General features: G+C 42.0%; 1 protein-coding gene across 11 annotated transcripts in view; it reads left to right on the top strand.

Moving 5' to 3' along the window:
- The window catches only part of LOC100678622 (dentin sialophosphoprotein), an 860,138-nt gene that overhangs the window by 808,598 nt on the left and 29,647 nt on the right, over positions 1–21,893 (top strand). For 8 of the 11 annotated variants that reach the window (XM_031933206.2, XM_031933240.2, XM_032601286.1 and 5 more), the window contains 2 exons: positions 2,576–2,722; positions 15,228–15,321. In XM_031933206.2, the coding sequence (XP_031789066.1) occupies positions 2,576–2,722; positions 15,228–15,321 (241 nt within the window). The remainder of the gene's footprint in view (positions 1–2,575; positions 2,723–15,227; positions 15,322–21,893) is intronic. The other 3 variants (XM_032601287.1, XM_031933159.2, XM_031933057.2) reach the window with 2 other exon arrangements.

The raw sequence follows: 21,893 nt of genomic DNA, 5'->3' as shown, positions 1-21,893 counted from the left end.
TATTACCAGAACGCACATTCGATGGTGAATATTATTCTACATCTAACCTTGTTTAACTCACTTATTTACCAGGCATAATCGTTCTCACAGAGACCTGGCAGCAACCAGTTTTTGGACATGATCGTGATCTACGTGCTCTTGGTGTGTCCAGAGGAAGAGGTGTTTTGGCAGCAGTAAGAAATACTATTATTGCGACTAAAATAACGATTAATTCTTCATCGGATCAATTATTTATAGAGATCTCTCTTCCAGACAAGAAGCTTATACTTGGAGCAGTCTATTTCCAACCTAACTTAAGTGCAGCACTATACCAATAGTATACTAACACCCTGGATTCCATTCTAAAGGGAAATGAAGTCTCATCGTTTATGCTGATTGGTGACTTCAACATCCCTGGTGTCAACTGAAGCTCATTCCCCTGCAGTTTTATCAGACTGGCTATGTAGATCCCAATCATCACTCGTGTGCTGAGTACATCTGTGCTTGCTGTTCCTGACTTGATCTAGTTCAGCATATTCTACCTCACCTGGCCAAATGATACTCCTTGGACCTTATGTTTGCTTTTGCTGGTTTGGTGACACCCTTGGATCTTCAAGAGCAGCTCCTGTCCACCGTCTCTCATCATGTGCCTACGTTCTTTTAAATTTAATTGCCTCGTGTGTGATTTTGTACCTGTTGCTAAGTGTAATTTTTATTTTGCGAATTATTGTGATATTGTTAATCACCTGAAGGATATGAACTTGAATTCAGTCCTGTCTAATGATTGCATCGACGTAAATCTGCAGGAATTTTATAGTGTTCTCAATAATTGTATTGAAAACTTTGTTCTACTCTCCAAGTGTATATGCTTATTTCATCAAAAATACCGTACTTACATTGCCTCTATAGAGTCTAGCTTAAAGTATAATATTTGGTCTTTTTGGTCTTATGTCAAAAGTCGGAACAGGGAATCTGGTATCCCTACGTCAACCTTTCTAGATGATTTGAATGCCACGGATGAATATGAAACATCTTACCTGTACTCAACATACTTTAGCTTTGTCTATTCGACCAGGCTGTTGATCCATCAACTCGGCTCTTAAAATCGAGCTCCTTGATCTCCGAAATAAGCGTTACTGCGGGCGACTTGCGTCTCATGGTTCATAATCTAAAAAACTCTGTAAACCCTGGACCTGCTGGTACCCCAAATCTTTTTGTTAAAAGTTCTTTGTTAGCAGCCATTCAGCTTAGACCTTTTTGTTAAAATGTATGCTGAAGTAAGCTCTGTTGAGGATTCAGTGAAACTTAACGCAGATGTTGCTGTACTGGGCAACTGGGCGTGTGAAAACGGCTTAAGCGTGAATTCTGCTAAATATCATGCAATCTCCTTTTTTTAGGATAGATCTTACTTGCTGTTTGACTACACGCTCTCTGGCTTGGTGGTTGATCGGGTTGACGTTGCGAGAGATCTTGGCGTACTTTTTAACTCACGTATGACCTTCCGAGCTTATATTGAGTGTTGTCTCGAGATGCTATGGGTTGATAGGTTTCATAAAGCGTACTAAATTCGATTTCACTGATATTACGGCCATAATTTATCTATACAATGCCTTATTTATGCCCCATTTTATTTACTGTTCACAAATCTTGTATAATTTTGTTTACTCCCAAGGGTTTTAAGGCCGTTTATGTAAATAAATAAATAAATAAATAAAAAATAAACTTACAAACAATAACAAATAATAATAAATAATAAATAATAATAATAATATAAATAATGGTCTGCGGCTCGGAAACGCCCTCACTTTCAGCTCGGGTTACTCGCCTCGACTCGCACTGCAATCTCCACACTCGGTCTAAAAATGCCCACTTTACGCCCGTGGTACACTATATACTATTTTCATATTATCTAATCACTTACTGTACTTAAATGATAAGACATTATATCAACATTAGAATCACGTGTTCCTAAAAAATGTTCACAATGAGGTGTATTGTGTGTGCGTGTGTATGTGTGTGTTCGCGCGCGCCCTTATACCGCCATATTTTTATAACTACTTCATTAATGTCAATATTACATGATATATAGCTTTGCTTTTGTATTCCAAAATTGGAAAAGAAATTTATTAGTAGATCATGCATTTAGGAAGTAAGAAAAAAGACTATTTCCAAGCACGTGCAAATTGCTTAATACGTTTTTGGGTGGCCCACTTTTTACCGTGGATCATATACTATATTTTACGCCACTCCAAGCATTAAGAGTGACCATTGGCACTTGCTAAAAGGCACTTTACACTTGGCGTTAATACTCTCCTATTGTACCCATCCTTTTAGTTACCCCACCGTTCTAACTACAACTTTATTTCCTACTAGCTCAACTTCTGAACTAAGTGCTAAGATCCAAATAGGGACTGGATAATTTGCGCATCATACGTGCCAAAGGTTATTGCACACTCATACATACACGCAGTAGGCATATAAATGAATATTTTTTAAAGTATAAATTTACTTAAAATAGCCATGTAATAAGATATTTATTTTCCACAAAAATAAGTTATCAAATCTTTAAGGACATTATTCTTGTATTTGTTTTTAGAATTTAGCAGCAGAAAAAACATACAATAATTTGGACGTAACTCTAAGAGAAGCTAATGAACATCGTAACGAATGGTTTGAAGGAGTACAAAGTTGTAAATTAAGTGAGACTCTTTTCACAGTTATGGAAAAAATAGTTCGTGCTGAGGTAAGTTCAAAGTTATGTCGAGGAAACGGATACATTTTAAATCGTCAAAAAATGGCTGTTCTTCATACACACGCGCGCGCATGCACAAACACACACACACACACACGTGCGCGAGCTTATCGTTGCGCCGTGAGCTGCTACAGTTTCAGAGTTTCTTCCCTCTCCCAGCTTCTCTCGTATTCTGCTACCACCGCAAGGATCTACATGTATGGTCCTCGTTACATGTATATAGCGCTCAGCAGGTGGTGGTGAGGCTGGCGATGATACTGTGCCGTACAGCGCTCTCTCTCTTTCTCTCTCTCTCTCTCTCTCTTTCTCTCTCTCTCTCTCTCAGGCGCCTGCCTCACTGGAGCCGCGCAAGAGTGACGGGGTCACGGTCTCTCAGGCGGATGCTTCACATCTAAACCGCATGTGTAGACCACTGTCTCTTTCACACCCAAGCCTCGACTTGACGACTCGTCTCAACTGGACCCCGTGAACCAGCAGAAAACTCACGATAAGGGTGCGCCATTAGGAGACAGCAGCCTTAACGGTGACTCTAACATTCTGATCCCGGTAAACACGATGGAGCTTTTCTTCCAGCGTTTCGACATGATCCAGGATCAGCTTGATGATTTAAGTGCTCTTGTGAGCAGAGGTTCGGCGTCACGTGGTGTCTTCTCAGCCCCAGCGGAAGTGGGCGCCACAGTCGGTGCTGAGGAATTAAATACCCGTATCTCTGCTCTCGAGACCCAGTTATCGGATAACATCAGTGCGTCTAACAAATTGTTGGACGCGAACAGGCTGCTCCTGGACAAAAATAAAAATTTTAAGGACGAGTTGCTATATACGCGACAAATGCTGGAGAACGTCCATCGTGTATGCCGGGACCCCGACACGGTTCCGAGGCCTGTTTCGGACTGCGGTTTGCTCGTTTCGGGCGCTCATGTACTCGAGTCTGAGGCCGCTTAGGTGGGAGCACGTAAATGCTCCTCTTCAAAGGCGGCTTCAGCTGGCGGCGCTTCGGGATCGGAAGGGGGCGTTGCTGAGGGGTGCGAAGTCATTATTCATGGTTTATTAAAAGATGGAAACACACTCAAGGAGAAAATCTTAGAATTAGCTGCCTTCGCATTGCTCAGCACCGTCCTCTCTACTCTGCAAAAGAGCGATATCGTAAACACACGGTTTTTGCGCCTGCGTCGACCAGACGGGATTCAGAGGGCCGATATTAACGCAACAAAGCTTGCGAGGCATCGTAGCACTCTACCCTCAATCGTGGCCAGGCTTGCTGGTCCCGGGTTGGCCAGGGACGTTATGCGAGCGAAATGCGCGCTCGCTAACAATCACCTGACCACAGACGACGTCAAGCCTGGTATCCTAGACCAGGAGGCTGCTGCCTGCCTGACTGGACAAAAAGTGTTTATTAATGAGATGTTGTCCCAAGAAAAATTTTTGCTTTTTAAAAATCTGAGGCCCATTGCACAAGGACTGGGCTTCAAATATGTCTGGCATGCGGGCGGCAGGTTCTTGGTTAGGTGCAGGGGGGGGGGGGGGACTGCGCGCACGTTTTTGCGTCTGCAGCCGATTTGCAAGCCATTCTCACGGCGTGTCAGTCCGGCTTGAAAGTCGACCGGTCACTCTAAAACTTAAAAGCGAAAATCCACCTACCCCGCGCGCAGCGAGTTCGGTAATAATTTAATCAGCAAACCGTAGGGAGTCGAGCAAAGGCGAGCGATTAGTCTGAAACTTAAAAGCGAAAATCCACGTACCCCTCGCGCAGCGAGTTCGATAATAATTTAGTCGACAAATCGGTGAAGGCTAGCGAATGCTAGCGATATTTCTAAAACGAAAATTCATAATTCTACCTACCCCGCACGCAGCTTGTTCGGTAATAATATAATCGGCAAACCGTAGTGAGTCGAGCTAAGGCGAGCGATTAGTCTGAAACTGAAATGCTAAACTCTACCTACCCTGCGCGCGCCGAGTTCGATAATAATTTAATCGGCAAATCAGAGCAAGGCAAGCGATCACTTTAAAACTGAAATGCTAAAATCCACCTACCCCCCGCGCACCGAATTTGATAATATTTCAGTCGACAAATCGGAGGAAGGCTAGCGAATGCTAGCGAAAGTTCTAAAACGAAAATTCTTAATTCTACCTACCCTGTGCGCAGCGCGTTTGATAATAATTCAGTCAGCAAATCGAAGGGATGCGAGCAAATGCGAGCCATCACACTAAAACTGAAATGCTAAAATCAACCTACCCCGCACGCAGCTAGTTCGATAATAATTCTGTCGGCAAATCGAAGGGAGGCGAGCAAATGCGAGCCATCACACTAAAACTGAAATGCTAAAATCCACCTACCCCGCGCGCTGCGAGTTCGATAATAATTTAATCGGCGAATCAGAGATAGGTGTGCGAAGTCGAGCGGTCACTCTAAAACTTAAAAGCGAAAATCCACCTACCCCGCGCGCAGCGAGTTCGGTAATAGTATAATCGGCAAACCGTAGGGAGTCGAGCAAAGGCGAGCGATTAGTCTGTAACTGAAATGCTAAACTCTACCTACCCTGTGCGCAGCGCGTTTGATAATAATTCAGTCAGCAAATCGAAGGGAGGAGAGCAAATGCGAGCGATTAGTCTGTAACTGAAATGCTATAATCCACCTACCCCGCGCGCACCGAGTTCGATAATAATTTAATCGGCGAATCAGAGGTAGGAGTGCGAAGTCGAGCGGTCACTCTAAAACTTAAAAGCGAAAATCCACCTACCCCGCGCGCTGCGAGTTCGATAATATTTTAGTCGGCAAACCAGAGCGATGCAAGCGTAGGCAAGCAATCACTCTAAAAGTAAAATGTTAAAATCTACCTACCCCGCGCGCAGCGAGTTCGATAATAATTGAGTCGGCAAATCGGAGGAAGGCGAACAAAGGCGAGCCATCACACTAAAACTGAAATGCTTAAATCCATCTACCCTACGCGCTGCGAGTTCGATAATAATTTAATCGGCGAATCAGAGGTAGGTGTGCGAAGTCGAACGGTCACTCTAAAACTTAAAAGCGAAAATCTACCTACCCCGCGCGCAGCAAGTTAAATAATAATTTAATCGGAAAATCAGAGGAAGGCAAACGATCACTTTAAAACTGAAATGCATAAATCCACCTGCCCGCGCGCACCAAGTTCGATAATAATTCAGTCGGTAAATCGGAGCATTTCAGTTTTAGAGTGATCACTTGCCTTTGAGCGACTCCCTACGGTTTGCCGATTAAATTATTAAAGAACTCGTTGCGCGCGGGGTAGGTGGATTTTCGCTTTTAAGTTTTAGAGTGACCGTTCGACTTCGCACACCTACCTCTGATTCGCCGATTAATTATTATCGAACTCGCAGCGCGTGGGGAAGGTGGATTTTCGCTTTTAAGTTTTAGAGTGACCGGTCGACTTCGCACACCTATCTCTGATTCGCCGATTAAATTTTTATCGAACTCGCTGCGCGCAGGGTAGGTAGAGTTTAGCATTTCAGTTTCAGACTAATCGCTCGCCTTAGCTCGACTCACTACGGTTTGCCGATTATATTATTACCGAACTCGCTGCGTGCGGGGTAGGTAGAATTAAGAATTTTCGTTTTAGAAATATCGCTAGCATTCGCTAGCCTTCCACCGATTTGTCGACTAAATTATTATCGAACTCGCTGCGTGGGGGGTAGGTGATTTTTAGCATTTCAGTTTTAAAGTGATCACTTGCCTTTGAGCGACTCCCTACGGTTTGCCGATTAAATTATTAAAGAACTCGCTGCGCGCGGGGTAGGTGGATTTTCGCTTTTAAGTTTTAGAGTGACCGTTCGACTTCGCACACCTACCTCTGATTCGCCGATTAAATTATTATCGAACTCGCAGCGTGTGGGGTAGATGGATTTAAGCATTTCAGTTTTAGTGTGATGGCTCGCCTTTGTTCGCCTTCCTCCGATTTGCCGATTAAATTATTATCGAACTCGCTGCGCGCGGGGTAGGTATATTTTAGCATTTCTGTTTCTGAGTGATTGCTTGCATTCGATTGCCTTCCTCTAATTTGCTGATTAAATTATTATCGTACTCGCTGCGCGAGGGGCAGATGGATTTCAGCATTCATGTTTTATAGTCCTGTATCTGAAGAAGTAGCAAAAGATTGTCCAACTTCAGGTGGCTACGATAGCTACAGCAGGGGCGATAGATATCGCCGCGGTTGGACTCGCGTACGCCAGTGACGACGAGCACGCGCAGATTCGCAGAATGCTGGACAGCGTCCTGCCTAAATCCAACCGTACGTTCGGACGGACGCAGTTGATTGAGCACGGGATAGACGTTGGTTCGGTCAGACCGATAAAACAGAAGTATTATCCTGTGTCACCAAAAATAGAGGAGGAGATGTATCAACAGGTACGAGAGTCGCTTGCTGCAGGAATCATCGAACCCTCTGACAGTGCTTAGTCAAGCCCGATAGTGTTGGTGCGCAAAGCGAACGGGCAATATCGCTTTTGCGTCGACTTCCAGAAAGTTAATGCGCTGTCAAAGGCTGACGCATGTCCATTACCTAACATGGATGATATCCTTCGTAAACTGCAGAAAGCAAAGTACATATCGACGTTGGACCTTAGCAGCGCGTACCATCAAATACCGTTAAAACCAGAGGCGAGACCTCTGATGGCCTTTACAGTTCCTGGACTAGGTTTATTCCAATTCACGCGCATGCCGTTTGGTTTAGCCTACGCTGGAGCGACTTTCCAGCGAATGATCGACGAAGTGATCAGCCCAAAACTCCAGCCATAGGTGTACTCGTATCTCAATGATATCATCATCGCGACCGAGACGTTCGAAGAGCATCTCGAGTACTCAGAGAAAGTGCTCCAGCAAGTGATCGCGGTTGGATTGACGATCAACCGGGATAAAAGTGTCTTTTGCCGAGAAGAGGTAAAGTACCTCGACGTCCTGGTTAATCACGATGTCGTTTTCGGCCAGATAACATAGAAGATGGCGCCCATTGTTGCGTATCCAGCGCCCAAAAACCTGAAACAGCTGAGACGTTTCTTAGGAATGGCGTCGTGGTATCGGAAATTCTTGGTAGAATTCGCGACCGTCGCTGAGCCGCTCCATCGCCTGACAAAGAAAGGCAGAAAATACGAGTGGGGGACGGAACAGCAAGACGCTTTCCAACAAGCGATTCTTCATCGCCCTGATTTCGAATTACAGTTCGTGTTGCAGACGGACGCCAGTGACACCGGTCTCGGTGCGGTACTTTTCCAAGTAATCAACGGAGAAGAGCTGTTGTTGGAATTCACTATCCGTACAATGTCGAGAGCCGAGAGAAACTACAGTGTCATAGAGAGAGAATGTCTGACTGTCATCTGGGCTATACGAAAGTTCAGACCGTATATTGAGGGATATTAATTTAAGGTCATCACGGACCAAAGAAGTTTGCGGTGGCTATGTAACTTGCATAATCCCACCGTACGCCTAGCAAGATAGGCGCTAGAAATGCAGGGCCACGTCTATACTGTGGAGCATAGAAAAGGCCTGATAAATGTCGTACCAGACGCATTGTCGCATATGTACGAAAAAGACGCGGTACCAGTCGAGGCAGTCGGGTGTGCATGCGAAACCCAGGACGAATGGTACTGCGAAAAGGTCTGTGAGATACAGCGGCATCCGAGCAAAGATCCGCTGTGTGTGATGTACGGCTGGCAGCTGTACTACTTCTGCCTAGATGAGAAATTTCCAGCGTCTATGAATGACGATACGGCATGGAAAATCGTCGTACCAAAAGAAAAGCGAGCAGAGATCTTGCAACAGTGTCACGACGAGCCATCAACTGGTAACCAGGGGCGAGAGAAACCTTGTGCACGCGTCGCAATGTATTATTACTGGCCCGGTATGTACACCGACGTAGCTGAGTATGTTCGACGATGCTTCGTTTGTTAGCAATGCAAAGTCGAACAGCGCTCGCGAAGCGGCCTGATGGGAAAACGAGTGATTACTCGGCTATGGCAGATCATAGCAGGAGATGTAATGGGGCCGAAATCAAAGACCGCTCGAGGAAACGAATATATTCTCATATTCGAAGACTTCATATTCGAAGCTCTTCTATTCGTCAGCGACGGACAAAGAGTCGCAGAAGAGCGAAAGAGATGGCGTCGCTCGACCTCCGTGGGAAGCGAGCATAGATGCGGGTGCTAGCAGCTGCACCTTCACGAAGCAAGCGAGACTCTATCTGCGAACAGAGCGATATTGTGTCCGAAGCGAGCGAAGTCGCCGCCCGTCCAAAGCGAGCGAAAAAGACGCGCGTGGTTGTAATAAATCCTGCGACCAACGAGAGAGGCCAGCCACGGAAAAAGGTGTACACGGCTAGGCGTGTGAGACCTACGCCAGAGACTCCTAAAGTGGAGTTCAACACCGAGAAGTGGAGGCCTGGTCGTCCAAAGGGTTCGCGCAACCGCGGGCACGCAACGACACCTACTAACCCGTCGACGTCACCGCGAAAAATGCGCGCAAATAAAGCCCAGTAACGGTAGTCACCATAATAATGTGTTTTTTTTAATCGCCCCATCATCCGCAGATTCCTGTTCGCAGACGCGATGCACGACGCTACGGTTCGTCGCGGACGGCATGGATAGAATCGCCATTCGGTAAGCTACCGCCAGAGTCGGACGTGTTGGCTGCAGTATCACACTTCAATACCCAGGCCAGGGAAAGCAATGGCATCTCACAGGTTGTAATCTCCAAAGCAATGCCAATACTCGCTCCTTTACTTTGTCAAATTTTCAACCTGTCTTTGAGCGAGGCACGCTTTCCTTCCGCCTGGAAGTCATCGCTGGTAAGAGCATTAAACAAGATCAACTCTCCAACAGACTACCGTCCAATCTCTCTACTTTGTTTCCTATCCAAGGCGCTGGAGTGGCTGGTGCACAATCAAATCTCGGAATACCTTGAAACAAGACTTTATCTTGACAACTTCCAAACTGGTTTTCGCACTGGCCACAGCACGCAGTCCGGCTTAATTAAGCTGACTGATGATGTCAGGCTTGGGATAGACAGGAAGAAGGTCACTCTTCTACTTCTATTTGATTTTAGCAAGGCGTTTGATATGGTGTGTCACGTCAGGCTACTCGGAAAGCTATCCTCCTTCGGCTTACCTTACCTCTCGGGAAGAAAACAGACCGTCATTGAAGACAGCAATGAGATCTCTACCTTTCTACCACTAAACACCGGTGTCCCACAGGGGTCAGTTTTAGGCCCCTTGTTGTTCTCGTTGTACATCAATGATATTGGTTTTGCCTAGATTCAGATGTGTCCCATCTAATCTACGCGGATGATCTGCAGATCTACAGCTAATGCTACCTCTAGGAGCTTGACTCCTGTTCTGTCAAGATGAGCGCTAACGCCGAGAGGATAATGGGCTGGGCTGCGCTGAATAGACTTAAACTAAATGTAACTAAAACTAAGGCTATCGTCCTGGGTTCCCCCTACTATATTGTGACGTTCAACTTTCCCCAGGATGTTGGACAGTCAGTCGGTTCCAGCATCTGGATTGGGGAAAGGGGCAATAAAAGAGTCTGTTCTTATGTTTTTAATGTTAACAAAATATATTTCCTTAAGTAGGTAATAGTAATTGGGAATCAGTTGTTAAATCCTATCTGAAACAGAAATCAATTATGCGCTTGGTTAAGAATACTTCGCGTTTACAAATGGAATTGTTTAAACTAGCGCTGTTAACAATTTACGAAAATATCTACGCGGCTTCGCTACAACAATGCGTCGGTGGTTACGGCTACGGTGTTTCGGTACGATGACGGTATGGCGGATCGGGGATGGGTTTTAAGGTTAGGATTTCTTTCGGTACGGTGGAGTCGTGTGCGCACGGCTACACCGATCCGGGTGACTTGCGTAACAACAATCTCGACCGCCCTGTGTGCGCACAGTAGCGGGCAGGATAGTGTAACGAGATTTTGAGGTTATCCCTCGGATTTATGAAGTCGTGTGCGCACGGCTTCACAAATCTTCGTCGCTCGTCTCGTTCCTCTCTTTATCCTGTGTGCGCACAGAGGTAAAGCGAGTCGTGAGATGTCGGCGTAAGGCTGGCTTTGTTGGTTAGAATTTTTACGGTGGCACCGGGTATCGTCACGTGTGCTCACGTAGACGAGGCTCGATGTCGCTCGGGTGTTCCGGGTTGCCTCGTGTGCTCACGACGGCAATTCGGAGTTTCGGGGTTCGAAGATACGGGTTTCGGTTCGTCTACCAAATCGTCACGTGTGCTCACGAGACGACTTCGTCGGCGCAGATCTATCTCTCGCTGTTCCCTGTAGTAACGTGTGCGCACGATGCTACCTGGAGTGGAGTTCGAGTAGAACTCTCTACCGTGTTGCGCTGTCCGCCTTATAAAGGCGCGCGGTGCGGATACGTCTGAGCGCGTACGCCGCAGGCGCCACCTGGCGCGTCGTTGCTAAGCTGTTCGTCGGCTGTCGCGCTTCGCGCTCGTGCGGACTCGCCTTGCGGTTGTTGCGCGCGCGCGCGCTCGCTTCGCTTGGTGCGGACTCGCCTTGTGAATGTTGCGCGCGCGCGCCCATTTCGCGTCGTGTGTATTCGCTCGTTGCGTATGTTTACGTTTATCACGGCCGTCCTCACGTATATTTATATGTGCGAGACTCGTGTCTCGTCACAATATAAACGCTCTACCTTCTACTGCTAACACCTATATAAGTATAGGGGGAGCCCAGGTCAACTTTGAAGCTAGCTTCTTATTTACAGGCCTATTTCTTTTCTTATCTTTGCCGTTTTCTGTTTCTGAGGTGGTACCGGTATTTGCCGCTGGATCGGACCACACAGCTGCCCAGTGACTCTCCTAGGAACTCTCACCGTTATTTACCGTCTTAATGGCAGCCGCCTGGTCTTCCGATACTGTCTGTGAGGGATTGGTTTAAGCTGGGGAGCTCTTTTGTTGCTGGCACTTTTGCAACCTTTTTATTTGTCTTGTTCATTATTCCTAGGTTTGTAAACGGATGTGTTAGTGTGTGTGTGGACCGAGTCCCGCCCCCGCTTTCCGGACCAGTCAGTCCCCAAAAGATTACTCACCGCAAAAAAGCCGACTCAAACACCTGTGGCCTCAGCAGGACTCCCTTTCCCCCGACCCAACATGGCCCTATCCGGTCACCAACCGGAACTGTTAGGTTAGGCGGGATTTTTCGTCGGCTGATAGGGAGGTCATGCTGGTTAGGCTGACCCGGGTGCCTGTACTATCCGACGGCCTAGGAGCGCTAGACAACCTAGTTATCTTACGGTACTCTCAGATCAAAGGGGTCAGCCCTCCTCGGGTGTGCAGACGTTCCTGGGGGCAGCTTAAGGGTCGGCAGTGTGCGAGTGTTGAAGTGTAACTTGTGTGTTCGTAAGTTGTGTTTCCCAACCGGCACTACCGCCTTCGCCTGGTTAGGGGATTCCTCCTAGCCTCTAGTCGATCCGCTAGGCAGTTTTCATTCTCCGTCCTCTGAGTGGAGGTTTTTCTGTATTTTTATCATGTATGCTAATGAAAGTAGTGAAATCAGTTTTAAAAATGTTATTATATTTTACTATATAAATAAGTGTTTTAAGTCACTTGCCACGGCTTTGTGAAAGATCCGGACCGTCTTCTTAAATGTACCTTAAACATGCCCCCTCAGACCTAATAAAAGATATTTCTAAAAAATATTAATGAAATGTCGTTAGCAACAAGTACAGTGTGAAAAATATTAATTAAATTTATTAACTACGTATACAACGTATGGATAATAATATTTAATTAATATTTTTTAGAAATGTCTTTTATTAGGTCTGAGATGGCATATATAAGGTACATTTTGAGCCCGGGTAGAGTAAAGAAGACGGTCCAGATCTTTTACAAAGTCGTGGCAAGTGACTAAAAACACTTATTTATATAGTAAAATGTCATGAATTTTGGTTAGTGTATATATATATATATATATATATATATATATATATATATTATATTTCTCAGTAGAAATAGTGTATAGTGTAAATATTTACAGTAGATATTTTTGGTTTTTTAATTTACGTGAAAAGAAAAAATTTTAATCGGACGAATATTTTGTTGTTTTTTTGTAAGATTTAACCCAGGTTGGACCCCTTAAGGTGTAAATCTGTAAGATCATATTAATTAAAATTACATTTTTTTTTATTATAATCTTCAAATATGTTTGTAGCAATGACAAAATCTCAAAACTAAATTTAATATTTCGCAGAAATAGCAAGAAGTTTTTGAATCACATTATTTTTGCTTTAATAATTTTGCTTAGCGATCAATCTTGATTAAAAAAGCGATGAATTTTAATATTTTTGCGGGGATTGATCGTTAAGTAATCAATAAGTCGTTTTTAGTTAGTATGCATATGATTTACTCTATGCACATCGTAGGCTACAAGATGACGGAACAGCAAGTAAGCATTAAAATTAAAATTTCAGAAAGTAAAACCATCCTAATTTCTATAACTACTAGTCAGCAGATACTCTTTACCTACACTGACGAAAATCAGTTCTTATTCCAAGAAGGATTAATCTTACTACAGATTCTAGATGAAAATCCGCTCTATGTTGAAATTATTCATAAGCATATATTGATAAAAATACAAAAAACTTTGAAAAATATCTTTAAGGATTTTATAATTTTTTGGAGGAGAAATTATAATTATAATAATTAGATACAGATTGGTAAGGATGGACACAAAACTTATGTTTGTCAACATTTTATCTTGTAAAAGGTGTTTTCTTAACCTATTTCATATCCTCTTAATGCGTTTTATTAAAGTTAAGAAAAAATAACCTTGACATAAACGACTTAAAGATGCGGTTACTACTGCGACGTGGTTGTCTACTGCAGCGTGCTACTAACTAAATATTGTAGTTTTATATCGACACCTGAATGCAAGAAGGACGTATCTGGCTGCAATTTCAATAAAATCATAGTTTGGCTGCGTCTTGAAGAAAGTCGCATCTCGGTGCGAGCTTATTTTTCATTATTCTATGTCATTTCTAGTTCAGATGTGATTGATTATTTGCAATTTTGTTATATATCGCTTTTCACTAAGAAACAGGGCTATAACCATAACATTAGTGGTGACACAAGTATCTTCTTTTTATACTTATTAGGTACTATTTCGATGGTGGCTGCCAGTAGAAAAAGGCTAAATTTCTTGGTTAGCTTTTCCAGTAACCCGCCGGAGTTTATCACCATGCAGCACCTATAGATGCACTGCCACAGTTCCGACACTTAAAATGCGACACTATTAATGTACCAGAACTTAAATACTATCCAGAAAATTTCATATATTTACAGATATTTAATATCGTTAAAAGCCAAAACAACTTGTTGATTTCAATCAGCATAGCAGCAGAAAGCGAAATACTTAACTTAAGCTTAAGCGTGTGCAGCGTATTTATTCAGGATTTATAATTTATGAGAATGCGAGGCAGACTCCGAAACGATGAAAATTCTATTCGCGGCGTGAATACACCTTTTTATAAACAACTAAAACTTCATTTAAAACCCGTTTAACATCTTAACAACCTATTACTGATATTTTGGAGTAGCTTGAACAAAAAATCTGGTCAGCTAAAATTTCAAAAAATTTCCATAATAATTTTAAATTATAATTATTTTGCTTAAGGGGCGATTTTCTTAACAAGATAGCGCGATAATTCAAAAGATTTAATTAAAGTCCTTAAAATCAGATGCTCATACATACGCGTCAACGACAGATCAAATCAAATATAGGTCAAATAAGTGAGACGCACAGAGGTTAAAAAGCAATAAAGTATATTGGATAGCGGTGCGCCCGATGGCTTAGTATCTTAAAACTTATAAGAGGCGATAGCGTGACCCCTTGGAACTCTGAAAATAATTCGCAGCAATAAGTCCGGACAATAGCGTGCCCCAAGACAGACCTATATGTTTCCCATCGGCCAGCAACGTGCCTCGGACACTTGACCTTACCATTACATTCACGATCATACTCAGATCCTCTACTTTCATCATAGGACAGTAACGTGCTCCGAACCAAATACCCTCCACCAGACCTCTGGATCCACAGTCCCTTCGTCCGGCGGCCAGTGATAATGTACCCCTGCTATAAAATTTTGAAATACAGAATAAAAAAATCAAATTAAATATTTTATTTTGTGACTATTAAAAAAGCATTTGTCCCCTCTAAAAATGTTACAACGAAAAAATAACAATATTTAAAAGTGTTAGCTTTGATTTGAAATAAAAATCATAAGAAGTTATAAAACGAATTTACTTATTCACAACGTGATACAAGCGAGTTTAAAAGCAAGCGTCAGCGAGCGAGGTGACCATTGCTAGTAAAGTTATTTTAAATAAAAATTTTCGAGCTTCGTCGCCCAGTGTTGGTGTTATCATCAGCACGATAACACCAATACAATAAGTACTATACATAATTGTTCAATATATGATTTGATACCTATAGTAGAAGATAATAGTAATAATACTCCTTATAGGTACACCGCCTGGTCGTAGTAGACGAAGAAGACAAAGTCATCGGAATTATTTCATTATCTGATCTTCTCTACTTTTTGGTCCTAAAACCCTCAGGTGAGTGAAAGTTAAATAAATATGATAAAAGGAAATATGACGATGTTTAACTTCAAACTTATTCAAACAGAAATTTAGTAAACCTATAAACGTCTTGTGCAAGCTTGTTCGTATCCAATTAACACCAAAATTCAATCCTCATTCACTCTATGCCTTTACTGACCTTGCTCTAAATTGGTTTTTCATTCCTGTACTCAGTTTTAATAGGAGGGCATAACGCTAGTGTTACGTCCAGATTTAAGCAACGCTTAATTTAACTCTTGCTCTCACTGTCTACTGGCTCGTGCGTGCTATTCTAGGTTGCCAACCGGCGGCGCATAGGCAATCAAACGCTCGCAGACAACTCAGAGCTTGCACTCTGTGTTACGGAACCCGAGGTCACACAGTTCCATCGAGATCAGGGCCTTTGATTCCGATGTACACTTGGCGATCTCAAGCGTGCTATGCAGCAGTTAATGTCCCCGACACTCTGCGGAAAGCTACTACACTGATCCAGATGCTACATATTCGGACGCTGACAGACTCTGCCATGCTGCGCCATCTGCGTCCGACGCCTTATGATGCACGTGCCGTTTCCTAAACGCCCTGTTGCGTCGTTGATCCAAGGTTGTTGCGTCCACCTCGGACATCGTTCTCTCTTAAGTTCTCTGCGGGAGCTGACAACGGCAGCCGTTCTATCAACTTTCCTCCTCCGACTATCCTTTTCCGGCGTCGTTTGCTTGAAATCAAACACACGCAACAGATAAAGTAAAAACGCATGATTTAAACTCTAATCACCTCCAAATGCGTTTCTACAAAGGTTTAGCGAAACTGAAAATTTTACAATTAAAAACGCATCCACAAAATATGAAAACGGACTGTTTTCCCACTATGTACTAGTAAAAACAAAAAAAAAATGATACTTGGTGGAGGCAAACTGAGGTTGTAAGCCAAAGTAACCTGAACCACCTTTGGCTCCCACTGATAGCAAGACGGGAGGCTGGGCACATAGCCTGTACCGGTTAATCGGCTGAGGCGAGTGCGTGATATTGCTTGATGTCTGCCAGAAACTCTCCAGAGAGCCAAGTACTTTGTTTGGGGTGAAAGGCTCGAAAGAGTAGAGGTAGGCTAGGGCAGTATCACGTGCTATACCTTGGTATGATGTTCTCAGTCTGGCACCGCTTACAGTCATACACAAGCCAAGTAGAAGAGCGACATGAAAACTACGCTAAAAAAAGAAGAAATATAAGAAAGTAGCTCCTGTGGCAGTCACATCAAAAAGCCAATCACAGGTGTCTTCGGAAGAAAAGGCAGACCCACCCTGGCAGAAGGTTATCACCAGAAAGAAGAAAAAGAAAGAAAATAAGAGGAAAAAGGAGATACATAAAGGCACTGGTGCCAAGAACAAAAATTGCACTAGAAAACAACGAGAGAGATCCACCAGGCCTGATGCACTTGTTATAAAAGCTGCTGAGGGAAATTCGTACGCTGATATTTTGACGAAAATAAAAGGTGACCCTAATCTGACAGTGCTTGATAACAGCGTAAATAAGATACGCAAAACGGTGGCAGGAGATCTTTTTTCGAGCTACGACGCACCAAAGACGTGAAAACGCAGGAACTTCAAGAAGCGGTTAAAGCGGTACTGGTAGAAAAAGCTACAATTAAGAGGCTTCAGCATGAAGTGGTCTTTAAAATATAAGACCTTGATATGCTTACTTCTAAACAGGATATTCTAGAAGCCCTGAATAAAGAGTTTTCAAAAGAGAAGAAAGTAGTAGAGAAGACGTCCGTAAAGACCCTCCGAAAGACTTATGGAGATACGCAGACCGTCGTCGTACAGCTGCCTGCCCAGATTGCCCAAAAGGCGATCGCAAGGAGAAAGCTCAAAGTAGGTTGGGCTCAAAGTAGCCTCTTCCTCGAGAGAACTTCTTGTCAGGATGGGTACTCGCAAACCTTCCCTTGGCATCTCGATAATCACACATATTTTTAAAATCACTACACTTCACACTTTTTTAAATAACTTTACTGCTCTGATTTTACACTAACACTTCACTTTTGTTCTTTTTAGGGTTATAAGCTATAAGCTGTAACCCCAAAAACACTACAAACACTACTTAGTTTAATTTAAAAACACTTTTAAGAAATATCAGCTTTTTTATGTATTAAGACATCAGCAGTGTTTACTCGGTGTAAAACACATCCCAGGACTATATCAGCTGTGTTTTGAAATATTTGCTGTCTGCCAGCAGAACAGCAGAACGGTCGCTTTTTCCATCTAAGACACATTGATTCTAACCTGCCCACAGGTGGCGCGCGGGCGTGCGATATTTGAATTCAAATGAATGTCCCTTCGTATCTATCAGACACTTATATAAGAAGTGAAACTAGAAATTTATTTCGAAAATAACGCAAAAAAATCTTATCAATAGGCACTAATTTATTTACTAAAATATGTAAGCGGAGCATAATATACGTATATACTACGGTAAAAAAATAGTAATTTCAAAATTTACAATAAAAGTTTTATTCAGATTGAATTTATAAAACTTAAAATTAAAATTATTAGTCGTATTAAATAAAAAAAAACGATAAATATTTTGTTTTAGTATTTTGCTTGTAACTTTCAGGAGCGTGTTCTATGGAACATTTCCTGTCAAAATAAGCAATAAAAAAATCGATTTTTTCGAAGTTTAAAGATGTTGTGTCTCCTTAATTGCAGAATCAGCAAGATTAGTCAAGAGATGCGACTACCTAGATGCTATAAATGCCTGAGTTTTAGCCACACCGCAAAAAAGTGTACATAGACCTATGACAAAAGTGAATGCTGTTTTAAGCGCGAAACGGAAGGACATGTAGCGAAAAGTTGCACGAACAAGCTGAGTTGCATTCTCTGCCGAAAAAAGGATGGAGAATTAAAGAGTGACCATGCAGCTGGTAGCTATACATGCCCAGCCTACCGAGTCGCATTAAAAGATCTGAAGAACCAACGAAAATGAAGATAGTGCAGATAAATCTAAACCACTGTGAGACAGCACAGGACCCACTCAATCAGTATGTCCGCGAGAAAGAGGTAGATGTAGCTATTGTGTGCGAACAATATAAGGATCTAGACGAAACATCGTGGGAAATAGACACTACGGGTAAAGCAGCGATCTGGGCCTGTGGAAACGTTGCTTTCTATGAAAAAATGGAGACCTGCAAAGAAGGATTTATACGGGCTAAGGTAGCAGGTGTCACTGTTTACAGCTTCGAACAGTTCGAACAACTGCTAGATCGGCTCATACAAGACGCAGTAGGGAGGAAACCGGTACTGATTGCAGGCGACTTCAATGCGTAGGCTGTGGAGTGGGGCAGCGTAAGGACTAACCACAGAGGTCGAATCCTCCTAGAATGATTACGATAAGGAAGGCGAAGCATGTAACACTGCTATGCTTCGAAGAGTGGCATACAGTAGATGACCACTACTATACTGGTGAAACAATGAGATTGCGAATGCACGTAGCGAGTGCCACTGGATCAGAAGACGAGAACAACGGACGAGGAAGAAATACTATAAAACTGGTATAGGCCAGGAAATAGTAGATGCCCGCATACAAGAAATGAAAGATGCTAAAAGGAGTCTTAAGAAGAAAATCCGCGAAAACTAACGACGGTGCCTTAAGGAACTACAGGACGGGGTCGAATAAGATCCTTGGGGCCGACCGTATAAAATAGTAATGAAGAAGATTAAAGGAAGCTACGTACCTTTACCAAAATGCCAGGAACTATTGCACCGGGTAGTCACCATACTGTTCCTCAGGCAACTAGAGGAACCAAGTGTCATCGAAAGAGGTGTGAATGAAGAGGCTATCCCACCGATCACGATTAAGGAATTGGTAGCCGCCTGCAGAAGGGTAGAAAACAACAAGGCCCCAGGGCCGGATGGTATTCCAAATATTGCATTGAAGCATGCCATTCACGCTCATCCAGAGGTCTTCGTAGACTTGTACAATACATGACTAGAAGAAAAACATTTTCCACAACCTGAAGAAACAGCGACTAGTGCTTCTGCCAAAGGAAAAGAAACCACCCTAGGAGTCCTCATGAACACGGAGATTAGTCCAGAGATATGACCACTCTGCATGCTGGATACCCCAAGCAAGATCCTGGAACGCATTATCTGCGTCAGAATGGATTATTTAATAGAAGGAAAAAGTGGATTAGCGGAACACCAATATGGCTTTAGAAGCGTTCAACCCTGGACGCAGTTAGTCTAGTGATTGACACTGCACAAACAGCGACAGAGGAGAAAATATGGAAGGTGGGGGGGGGGGGGGGGGAGGAAGAATTATTGCGCGATAGTCACATTGGATGTCAAAAATGCATTCAATTCGGCCAGATAGAGTGAAATACACGAGGTACTCCGGAAGCAGGATGTGCGCTTATATATAAGAAGGATGATGTCCGACTACTTGAAAGACAGAATCTTATTATATGACACTGACGACAGAACTAAGACGTATAAAGTTACGGGAGGCGTCCCCAAGGGTCAGTTCTTGGCCTACCGACCTGGAACATGTACGACGGGATACTAAAGCTACAATTACTTGAAGAAGCAACAGTCGTGGGATTCGCTGACGACATAGCAGTAGTGGTAGTAGCGAAAAATAAAGAAGAGGTGAAAGACATGGCTGGAGAGTCAACTCGTATAATACACGAATGGCAAACAGAGAAGGGTCTGGCATTAGCCAATCACGAAACGGAAGTTATATAGGCGAAGTGCACTAACAAGGAAAGGTACCCAACCCGAACTCACCGATTTTGATGATTTTCATATATGTTGTAGAACATAAAAAATAAGAGACACGTATTTTTTTTTTATCGGCTAATTTTCACTTTTAAGGGGTAAAAACCTCCCCTAAAGTTAACCCCCAAAAAGCGTTTTTTTTAAATATCTCGGCTTAAAATTAATATTTTTCAATGAAACAAATTGGAGGTTATTTCTTACAAAAAGAGCAAGTATTTCATGGTGATTTGAAGAGTAAGGGTAGCATCCCCTATTTTTTAGGGGTTGAAAACATATATTTTTTGGCATAATTTAATAATAAAAATGTTTAAACCGACTAAAAAAAATTGGAAAAAATGTTTAAACATCCTTAATAACAAAATTTAGTTGACGTCTTTCGGTGTTTTCATAAATATTATCCCTAAGGGGGTAAACCACCCCTAACACAAAATAACTGTAAATATGTAATTCAATACATAATATTTCGTAGAAAGTTTGTATATAGAGGTTTTCGAGGTCGCTGATTACAAATCTGCTATCAGATTTTGAAAATTCAAAATGGCGGATCCAATATGGCGGACGGAAATATCGAAAAAAAATTTTATATAATAAAAAAGTTTTAAACGACTAAAAAATTTGGAAAAAATTTGTAAACATCTATAATAAACAAATTAAGTTTTTCGGTTTTTTCATAGATACTTCCCCTTAGGGGGGTAAACCACCCCTAAAACAAAATAACTATAAGTATACTTCAATCCATAATATTTTGTAGAAGGTTTGTATATAGGGATTTTCGAGATCGCTCTTTACAAATCTGATATCAGATTTTAAAAATACAAAATGGCGAAACCAATGTGGTGGACGAAAATGTCGAAAAAAAATTTTAACTTTCAAAAAATCTTGTTTACAAATGTGTGATCTTTGTAGCCTGTACATGTGAACTAAAGAGCCTTAAACCCTAAACCCCTAAAGAACAAATAGGCTAAATGGTTGTGCTTTTTAACCAAACGACTCCAAACCCCTAACCTCCAGACAAGCCGAAGGCCTATGCTTTACCGTAGACACGAGTATAGACATATTACCGATATTTTATTCTATCATTTTGTATGTAACAAATAACGTCTCGTTTTATGTTTCAATCAAAGATTATTTATTTTTCTGCTTTTATAAATTAGCATAATTTCAAAAGTAATTTCATAAATCATAAAGTATTTCATAAATTGCATAATTATATAATTTTATAAATTCAAAAAGTCCACACTTTTTTGCAAATGAAAAAACATAGGTTAATAAAATTAGTTTATCAAACTCTTTTGCGTTTTGTAATAAAATTTAATGTTGTCAAACTTGGGACTTTTTCATTGTTACAATTATTTCGTAAGCCGAAAGTTTTTTAGATGAATTCTCGAAGTAATGATTATTGTATCTATAGTAAAATATTTACAGTCTGGAATTCCATAATAATACTATTTGCTACGATTTAATGAATTTATCAAAAAATCTAAATTTAATAATAAATATTATTCTAATTATTATTATTATTTTTCATTATCATTGCTATTATCAGTATTACTGTTATTATTGCTATTGCAATTATGCTTATTCTTCTTCTTCTTATTATTATTATTATATTACTATGATAATTTTTGTTATTGGTAAAAATACATAAAAGAATATTAATATTCGAACTTCATTTGCAATTAAAGAACGCGTTGTTATTGAAAGGGAATTTTATATGCATTCATTAGTTTAATGAATGTTATCGTACATTCAATGATAATTCCACAGATAAATGTCTTTCACTCATAAAAGTTGTTGACAATAT

This window comes from Nasonia vitripennis (genome assembly GCF_009193385.2).
Source record: "Nasonia vitripennis strain AsymCx chromosome 1 unlocalized genomic scaffold, Nvit_psr_1.1 chr1_random0004, whole genome shotgun sequence".
Lineage (NCBI taxonomy): Eukaryota > Metazoa > Arthropoda > Insecta > Hymenoptera > Pteromalidae > Nasonia > Nasonia vitripennis.
This window is presented reverse-complemented; position numbering and strand designations above follow the sequence as displayed.